General features: G+C 39.7%; 1 protein-coding gene across 4 annotated transcripts in view; it reads right to left on the bottom strand.

Moving 5' to 3' along the window:
* Positions 1-1913: 1913 nt before the first annotated feature.
* The window catches only part of TMEM117 (transmembrane protein 117), a 636987-nt gene continuing 628539 nt past the window's right edge, over positions 1914-10361 (bottom strand). For all 4 annotated transcript variants that reach the window (XM_029616183.1, XM_029616185.1, XM_029616186.1 and 1 more), the window contains exon 8: positions 1914-5272. In XM_029616183.1, the coding sequence (XP_029472043.1) occupies positions 4617-5272 (656 nt within the window). In that variant the 3' untranslated portion in view covers positions 1914-4616. The remainder of the gene's footprint in view (positions 5273-10361) is intronic.

The raw sequence follows: 10361 nt of genomic DNA, 5'->3' as shown, positions 1-10361 counted from the left end.
TGTGATATATACATATTCACTGGTCCTCTCTCTCTCCCCTCACACACATGCTCTCCCACATTCACTGGCTCTCACTCTCACAGACACACATACTGACTCACACTCACTGCCTCTTTCTCCCCTTACACATAGACAGACTGTGCACACTCTCTACCTTCTTTTCCTCATACAGAGTAGATCTCTCACACTCACTGGCTCTCTCAGACAGACATACACATACCAGATTTCTCACACTCACTGGTTCTCTCTCCCTCACACAGAAACATACACACACAGGCTCTCCCATTCACTGACTCCCTCACACATAGACACTCTTACTCCCTCTCTCATACAGGCTCTCTCTCATCTATATCTCTTCTTCTACACATGGGCAGCACCACTGAACATCTTGTTTTTCGGCCGCAGGCAGAAGGGTAGATGCCGTAGTTTGCGCTGGGCCTCTTGCTGTTGGAGTGGGAGAGGAGATGCTGATGGCTCAGGTGAACCTTTCATTATTCAGGTGGGAGGGAAGAATACCAACAGCCCCAATGGGCCTCTCACTCTTTGGGGGATGGTAGGTGCTGGCAACCGCACTGGGCATCTTGTTGTTTAACCACCAATGGGAAAGGAGATGCCAGTGGCCAAGCTTGGTCTCTTGCTGATGCTGTTTGGGTTGAAGGAAACTTGGGGAGATGTTGGTGGCCCAATGGGTCTCTTGCTGTTCAGGCAGGAGGGGAAGTGCTGGTGGCCGAAGAAGCAGAGATTCAAAGCTAACAAGACCCTGGCTTGTGTTGCAGATTGCTGTTGCTGCAGCAGGGACAGGGGGGCATGTGTAAGCAGCTGAAGTGCTCAGTCTTCTTGGTGGTAGTGTAGTGCCACTGTTGGCTGTGGAGTTAAACCACCACTCCTTCAGGTTAGGAGATGCAAATTGCTACTGTGTTTGATTGGAGGATTTAAATCCAGATAATTTCTGGACATTTTAATCTTCCGTCGGAATTCTGGACACTGTCTTTAAATTCTGCACTGTCCGGAGAAAATCTGGACAGTTAGCAACCCTACAAATATTTGACTTTGAAAGACAGAAGTCACTATAAACATAGAAATGATAGCAGAAAAAGACCAAACGGCCCATCCAGTGTGCCTAGCAAGCTCCCACACTTATCTGTTTCACTGACCACCAAGTTCAGGGCCCTTGTTGGTAACTGTTTGATTCGAATTTCCTGCCACTCCCTGCCGTTGATGCAGAGAGTAATGTTGGAGTTGCATCATAGGTGAAGCGTAAGGCTTAATGTTTGTCTTTTATAACACTTTGATAGATTATTTTTCACAATTTTACTTTGTTTAAACACTTTTCATGATTAAAATTTCTATAAAATTATTTAAAATCTAGCAAATATATTTGTAAGTTTGTGATGAGTTGGGAAAGCCTTGGGTGAAATCCATGGTAGTACACTTTCCTTTTTTGGGCTTTTATATCCTCTATTATTCATTTTTTAAATAATTTTTAATTAAACATTTTTGCTCATTAACAGCCTGATTTACTAAACCTTTTCTCCCAGTCTGGGTCTATGGGGAAAATATTTCATAAAGCTGGTCCTTAATTTTTCCATTTCAAAATAAGAAGTTGGCTTTAATGTTGTTCAGTGCTAGTCTAGTTTTAATGCTGTTCAGTCTGCACAAGTTCGCCCTTGATAAAACAGATGTAACTTTGTGGATGTGTGTTTGTATGAGTATTTATGCACTTGTGCACAAGAAAACATGCACTCAAATTTGTTTTAAAAATATAGGGGAAAGTCTGAGCATCAAAGATATATATAGACTTATCTCAAAAATCCATGCAAGGTATATCAAATGTAAAAAAACAAAAAAAGAAAACATCAAGTAATAAAAATCCAGAATACAAAAATAGTACAACTGAATATACAAACAAAACATGATTTCCAAATAACTTTATTGGAACCATTTATAGGGATAAATCAGCTATAGCAGTGAACGTTTATGTGCTTAGAAATACAGTATTTCAGTATGTTATAGAAACTTGGAAAAGTCAGTGGCTTAGGTCAAAGTCCAGGACCAAAAATTGAAAATGAAAGACAATAGTAAACAAATGTAAGTATGCACTCACTGCTGTGCTTATTTGAAGAGTGAACTGTTTAACACTGAATGAAAAGCAAAGACAACTGAAAGAAAATTCTTACCTCTTCTTTGATGGATAGAGCCAAGCTCCTCATTTTATTAGTCAGCCATGTTTACTTTCCTATCCTCTTTCTACGTGTTGGGTGAACATGACCCCTGTGTTTTTGGGTTTTGTTTTTTTTTTATCAGAATACCATAGAGATTTGCCATTGCCTTATATAGCCCACAGCACCAAGTCTCTTCTAGTGGCCTCCCTATCCAGATACTGGTCAGATCTGACCCTGCTTAGCTTCTGATATTTAAGAAGATCAGGCTCGCTCAGGTCAGTGTTACTACCAAGTAATATAGCTTACCTAAAAAGTGAACTGATATAGATTATATAATCTCCCAATCCATTTTCACAAATCCCCCCAAAAGTAATGTCCTATGAATCTTATGCATATATTATGTCTGGTGGTAGATTTTTGTATTGCTCTGTGTACATTTGACTATTCACTCACATTTTTATATCTAGATTTCTAACACGATTCCAAAAGTACAGGACAAGATGGGTTAATTGAGTAGTAATATATACAGTGAAAGTTCCATTATCCAATATGTATAGGGAATAGCTGGTGCCAGTTAATTCAATATGCTGATTATATGAGCATATCTCTTCTTCCTGTCAGTTCCCCTCCCCTCCAGTCCAGTCCCTTGTAGGGAGCAGGAGGGGAGAGGGTGATGCTGGAGTTACTCTACTCTACTCTCCTCTCAAATCCAGCTCTTCCCTTCCTGCCATTTCCCTTCCCCTTCCTTCCCCTCTTCTTTCTTGCTGGAAGCAAGGCGGTGGTGGAGTGCATTCAGCACAAAGCACAACAGCGAAACGCTACTCTACTGCCTAATCCAACATTGTACCCCCCCCCCCCCTTCCCCCAAAGGGCTGCCTGGGCAAGATGCCAGTTACTTGACCATTTCAGATGGTTAAGTTTAGGATAATGAGACTTTTACTGTATTTAATGAATGGAGCCCCCTTTCTCACTCATAAAGAATGATATATAATGTGGCTACTATCCCTCTTGATGAACTGAACTGTTACAATAGAAGCAGAAGAGAAAAGATGAGAGAGAATATGTGGAGGACAGCAAGGAAAGATGTTCCATCAGCTTCACAAACCATGGAGAAGATGAGGAATGCTTACATTAGTTGAGTCAGAAGACTGGAAATGAATAGGTCTGCTGTCTAGTCTTCATATAGTGGGTAAAGTAAAAGCATGTATCTCTATTATAAAGGCTTGCCATGGCTGTAAATACTTTGCCCTGAGAACAAGAGTGATGCAGAGACTTGTATGATGTCCTGCTTCAAAGGTTTCTTCTTTTTTTTTTAAAGGGTCAGAATGGAGGGCAGTGGTGCATTTTGGTCTTCTGCAGAGAAGAATATTCTAAGAAGCATACAACTAAAAAGAGATGTTATCTAATAATGTGGTTTGGCATCACAGGCCAGGATGGTCAAATGTTACGTACTCATGAGTTGCTAGGGAGGAAGGAGGTGTCCTTTTATGAAATGTTATAAATGTGTTGTATATATTTTGGGCCTTATTCAATGCATATTTCTTCCATAGACAACGAATGGGAAGACAGCACTTTTTTGAATAAGACACTGTATTGGTAAAACGTCATCTTACTGCATTTTCTAAAGATAATTGTCATTGATTTATAAAGATTTTTATCCATAAAGGTACAATATGGGGCAAATTCTTTTTTAAAAATGGGTGCTTTAAATATTATCAATGTGCAAAAGGGCAGGGGATGTAAGGACAGGTGACCGTCGGAAAGTACTAGGAAAACACCAAAAGATATTATTACTCAATTGCTATTACTAGTGAAGAAAGACACATTTTTATAAGTAGTGACCCATGTATTATCTCCCTACTGGTATGGAATTATACATCTGTATTTGTGTTTGCCAGTCAACAAGAACTGAAAGATAATCGACATGCCACACTACCCTGCAGTTCAACTGCCCATGTTACCAAGTCTATTGCAGCTCAATGTAAGTAAGAAAATCGTCATTTCAGTCTGGTACCTTATTAGAATCATTTTTTCACAAATATCTGTGTGTCTGATGATGAAAAAAATCTAATGTTATTCAAGAAGAGTACACAAAAACCCTGCACAGTACTGTATGTCACAGCATTGTTTTGTAAGTATAACATATCAAGGCACCACTATGGTTAGAACTTTATACCTGCAAGTTATCTAACACCATATCACAAAGCAAATCAAAACATTAGTAAAAAGCCTGTGCTATTGTGAGAGGCAATCTACTCTGTAAAGGAAAGTTCAATATAGGCACATCTATTATAGAAATTGAAAAAAGTGTTTTACAAAAAGCACATATGAGCACCGTTATAGCACAGGATATGCATAACTATTGTTTTCTAACCACTATGTAAACTTTAATTTATGAGAAGTAAAATTTGAGTTTCAGCTCCTGATTCTGTCGTTCTTTTTCTGGTTGAGGGACTATGCCATAGGCTCGCTATTGGGTATAGGAAGCCCAACTGGCTCTGTTGGTGCCAAGGTCTCTTGCTCATTAGATTGCAAGTTTAACTTCTCAGAAACCAGGAGGGAAGGCGGCTCTTCAATTTCATTCACTTCTGTCCTTACAGTAACCAAAGATGTGTTGTGCAAACTTAAACTTTCCTCTATAGAAGCCTTTAAATTTTCAATGGTCATTCCCATCTCTTTGCTGTGCTCTGATGGAGATTTCCTTTTTATGCGTGTGTATGTTTTGTCCTTGTTTTCCATGCCTTGCTCACTCTTTTGAAATCGTCCAAAGAACCAAACAAAGAATCCAAACAAAACAAAAGCCAATAGACTTGGAATAAAGGCCAGGCACTTGACATTCAAGCTAGTTCCAATATATCTGCTGTGTAAGAACATGTCTCCATTGACGTAGCTCTGGTTAGTATTAGGGTTGGTGTTATTGGACCTCCATTCCCACGATAATGTTGTCCTGTTAAGATTTTGTAGGCTTTCAGAATCTTTTACAGTGTAGATTTTCTTGCCAGGACCTATATACTGACCATATGCTGGAGGTTTGTAAAAAATTTGATTCTTCCACATATTAAGATCAAGGATCAAAACAAGAAAGATAATCCCGTAGTTAAACCATTTACCTGTATTAAAAAGAAAAAAAAGTAATTTAAATGCATAGAATATATCAGCAGGTCCATCTGCATGCCATGTATCATTTCCTAATGGAAATTTTACTGTTTTATCATTATTTCCTTTCAACTAAGGATCCTCTGTGTATATCCAATGCTTTCTTGTATTCTGCTATTGATTTTGCCTCTACCCAAATCAGCACTAGAGGCTATTTCATGCCTTGACCAACCTTTCCTTTATGTGAAGAAACAATTTATTTTGCTACTCCTCCCTTTGGGCCTCATTTCCAGGAAATAGTCTATCTTTTGGAATGATTTATAGCATTGATATATGTTAATGTCTCTATCGTTCCTCACAATCTCACTTCTCCTTTATAATATACATATTTCAGCCCCTTAGTCTCATTTCATAGGGTCTATGGAGCAGAGTCTGCACCATTTTATTAATCCTTTTCTGGACTGCTTCTACTCTGTTTATACCCTTTTGAAGATATAATCTCCAGAACTGGATACAATACTTCAGATGAGGCCTCACCAGTGATTTATACAGAGGCATTATCATTTCTTTTTCTACTGGTAATATCTCTTCTTATGCACTCTAGTATTCCACAGGTTCTTCCAACTGCCTTGTCACACTTTTTTGAAATCTTTTTTATTTAACATATTTATTACCCACCTTCCTGGTTTAAAAAAATCACCCAAAGCAGTATACATAATATGCATAATTCATAAAATCAACAATAATCAATCATAAAAACATTATACCAGTACAGTCATCATATCAGCTTGCTAGTGACCCATCCCACTCTCTTTCCTTTTACCTTCCCCTAACAGGTCATGATTTTACTTTTTTACAAGACAACAAATAATTATTTTCTAATCTATATCCATTAGAAGACAATGCTAAAGTACGGGAGGCAATGATGAAAAAATGCCCTAGCACACAAACAAACTTGCAAAATTTCTCTAAAAGTTGGAATGACCAAGAAAGCTCCCTGACTAGACCACAATGATCATGTAAATATAAATATCACTGTAACTTTTTCTGTAGCTAGTCAGGATCTTTACCACTCAACACTCAAAAGGTTAATGTCAAAATCTTAAATTGTGACTGTAGATTATGAGATGATTTGCAGCTGGGAGCAAAACATTTGATACTCGCTGCTGTTTAATTAAAGGAACTGTTTGTGGTTTGAAAGAAATTCCTGTACAGTTGTCGGAAATTGGTTTCTCACTGGGACAATGGACTTTTAAAAAGAAGATGATGACTTTCCCAATGAAGATGGGATAAAAGATCAGAAGACTCAAGGATGTTCACATTTTAAAGACTGAGAGGCCTGAAGTTAAGGAATGTTTGCCTTTGCAGAGACTTTGGTTTTGAAAGAAAATATGAAAATTTAGAAAAATATACAAAATTATGAAAAAGAATTGAAAAGGTGCATAAAAGAAAAAAAATGCTTTCTATAAAAATCCTTTAAAAAAATTGTTCACATCATATTCTTGCCTTCATTTGCATTTTTTTCAATGCATATGTTTGCTTAATTTTGAGTTTTGTGTTTCAGGGTTGCTTGTCTTTGGTATGACAGGAAATTGTGCTGTTAACATGGATTTTCCTTTATAGGATATGATATTCAGTCTCCTGGAAAATGGATTGAGAAGAAAAGTGTGTGTTTTCTCCCTGTTTCAAGTTCTTGGATCTCTAGCTTAGAATTTCCGTGAGAGGGTATTCTGAAAGAAGAGGCATTGAAGGAATGAAAAACTAAAGAATAATGTCACCCAGACAATCAGTCCAGTGGAAAGATGCCAACCTGACTCTTGTCCAATGCGAATAGAATCATATATGGTTTAAAGGGTATAGGTATGAGGTGTAGGCCCATTGCCAAAGGTCAATGTGGTTTAACTCATGGGTTTCTTGCAGGTAAGGCAAAAGCAGCCTTGGAAAACTTGACTTTTCCCCCCTGTGCGGGATCCCCGAGAGGTCATAGGGTCTTGCATGGCCCGTGGCCCTTCCCATGTGCCCCTATACCCAAGAGCTGACTGGGAAAGAGGTCAAATGGATGTTATCAAAACCTGCAAGAGGGTAGCCACTCAGGAAGGTGTGAAAACTATGAGGACAAATTAGCAAAGCTTGAAGAATGGTCTAGAGTCTAAGAGCTAAGATTTAAAGCTAAAAAATGTAGCGTCATGCACTTGGGTTGCAAAAACTCAAGGGAATGGTACAGTATATGGAATAAAATTCTTTGAAGCATGAAGCAAGAGCGGGATTTAGGGATGATCATATCTGATGATCTTAAGGTGACCAAACTGATGGAGAAGGTGATGGTAAAAACTGGTCAGGAGGAAGCAGGAGGTAATATTGCCACTGTATATGTCTCCAATGAGATCTCTTTTAAAATACTGTGTACAATTCTGGAGACTACATCTCCAAAAGTAAATAAACTGGATGGTGTAAGTCCAGAAGGTGACTACTAAAATGGTCAATGGTTTTCGTTGTAAAGCATAATGTCTGTGAGTTCCCCAGGAATGTTGGATGCCAGGGGAGTCAAGTCCAGGCCTCCACAAGACAGAGAGACTTCCGCCTAGGCCATCCACCTTTCCTTCGAGTTCAGCCCTCTGGTGCTGGTGGACAACAAGGCATGAAAAGTGAGGTTAGATCCTGGCACAAACAGGGAACGTGAGGTCTGGAACACAGTAAGGCACAAGAATGAACCAGAAATCCAGGACCCCATGCAGGAGAATAAATAGGAATTGAAAGTAGAAGCGGAAGCTGAAGATAATGCAGCCTTCCAGAATGTAGCCAAGGTATGAGTACTGGAAGGTAGGGCCAAGCTCTGACAACTCACTGCTAATATTATCTCAATATAAGTACAAACCTATACAGGAAACAAGATCGCTGCCGGGAGCAGGGAGAACGAGCAGCACAGAGCTGGAAGGACTAGACAGAAGGTTCAAGAGCTCACAGCACTGCCTGAAAGACTGGAGGAGCAACGGATATTTACAGGATTAGACTTAAAGATCTGAACATATATATCCTAGAAGAGTGGTTTACCAACCTGGGTTCCAGGAACTCCTAGGGGTCTGCAAGACCATCAAAGGGGCCCACAAGAAGGGAGGAAAGGAAAGTACAGCTGCTAAGAAGTAGAGCGGGCTGACTAATCTCTGAGGAGCTCTGCTCTAAAGGTTCCTGCTGCCTAATCCCACCAAGGAGAGGAAGATCACAGCCTTGAGAAAGCCCAAACTGAAATGAAGGGGGAGGGGGGAGAATATTGCTGATTGCCACCACAAGGAGTCTGAAGCTATGCAGAGAGGAGAGGAAGCATGTTGCCACCAGCACCTTCAACAGTCGCTGTGCCACATGACCAGAGGCAGCAGCAAAAGGGTGATGCCCCTGAGTAGCAATTCTGGCCACTGCTATATGTGCTCTGGTTGTCCTGAAGACCTGGTAGTGAAGGAAAAAGCTGGACTGAGGGAATAGTATGGCCATGATGGAGGTCAGAAGACAGGGGCCATAGCAGGTTCAGCACTCAGAAAGGAACAGAGAAGGGATAACAGGGAGGAGAGGGCAAGAGGGAGAACATAGGAGTGAAAGCACTTGGAAAGGGCCTTAAGAGGTAGGAGGGCAGAAGGAAGTGCTATAAACTACTGGGTATATTATAGGGGTGCTTTAAAAGTGCTGCTGCAATCTCATATTTTATTGAGATGTTTGTAGTTATATGAGTGCCTTGAAAATGCTGCTACAAACCTGTTGCAGTGCTGAGATGTTTATATTTGTATCTAATTAGTCCTGTGCTGATTTTACTGAGATGTGTTGTATTCTTAGTCCTGCTGTTGACATATTTCAAGTTTAACCCTATCCTCATTTTGTCTAATTCTGTTATTGATGAATATCAAGTTTAGTCCTTGCTAAAGTCTCCTTCAGACTGTAAGTTACCTTTCAAATTAGTTGACCAGAAAACACCATACCTTTGGTGAATTTCTTATTCAAAAAGGTGGATAATAAATGAAAGAATGCTTGGAATGGTCCATGGGGATAGGGAAGGAGGGAGAGGACCAGGAAGAGGACAGGAAGCAAGGCACTCAGGAAAGGGTCATGACAGTAAGAAGACATTTGAGAAGGGACTATGGGGAGGGGGGTGCAACACTCAGAAAAAGGCCAGGGAGGAGGGGAAGTATTCAGGCAGGGGCTTTGATATGGAGGACCAGGAATGGGGATATAGGAAGGAGAGGACAGAAGGGAAGGCATTAGTGAAGAGGACATAGGTGGGGCCAAGCAGGGAAGAAGGGAAGGCAAGAGGGAAAGCACTCAGGAAGGGGTTGCATGAGGAAGGCAGGAAGTACAGAACTAGAGAAAGGTCTATAGAGGAAAGAGCAGGAGGAAGAGTACTCAGGAAGGGTTCATTGGTGGAGGAAGGCAAGGCAGTAGGGAAGGCACTTGGGAAGGGGCTATTGAGGGAGGTGGGGAATAGCACTCAGGAAGGAGCTTAAGGGAGGACAGGAGGGGAGAGTACAGCTTATATCAGAAACCATTCCTTGTTTAATATTAAGTTTTATACATTACCAATGATTCTAGAGTATATATTTATTTATTACATTAATCAGTTTTCTGTATGGTATTTAACTGCATGTAAACATTAAAGAGATGCATGTGGGGGTCCGCAAACATTTTGGAGGTTGAAAAGGGGTCCACACTCCCCAAAGATTTGGGAACCCTGTCCTACATTTACATTTATTGCATTTATAAACCACCTAACACTAAGAAGGCCTAGGCGGTGAACATAAAAACATACACAATATAAATCAAGAATAATAGAAAACAACATACATTTAAAATCAAAATAATAATGTGTTACATAAAAACAAAATAAAAATAAATTAAAACAGTAACTTGAAAATAAAATTAATATGAATAATAATCAAATAGGTAAAATGGTAGGGTAAAATTAACCAAAAGCTAGATTAAATAAAAAGGTCTTAATGAGTTTTCTAAATTGAAGAAGTGAATCACAAAGTCTGATTTCCATTGGGAAAGAGTTCTGCTATGGAGAAGGTGCATTTGCGAGTAGTGCTGAGTTTGGCGAATTTTAGGAAAATTATAATAGAG

Source organism: Rhinatrema bivittatum, chromosome 9, assembly GCF_901001135.1.
Source record: "Rhinatrema bivittatum chromosome 9, aRhiBiv1.1, whole genome shotgun sequence".
NCBI lineage: Eukaryota > Metazoa > Chordata > Amphibia > Gymnophiona > Rhinatrematidae > Rhinatrema > Rhinatrema bivittatum.
Note: the sequence above shows the minus strand (reverse complement) of the source record. Positions and strands in the feature narration are given on the sequence as shown.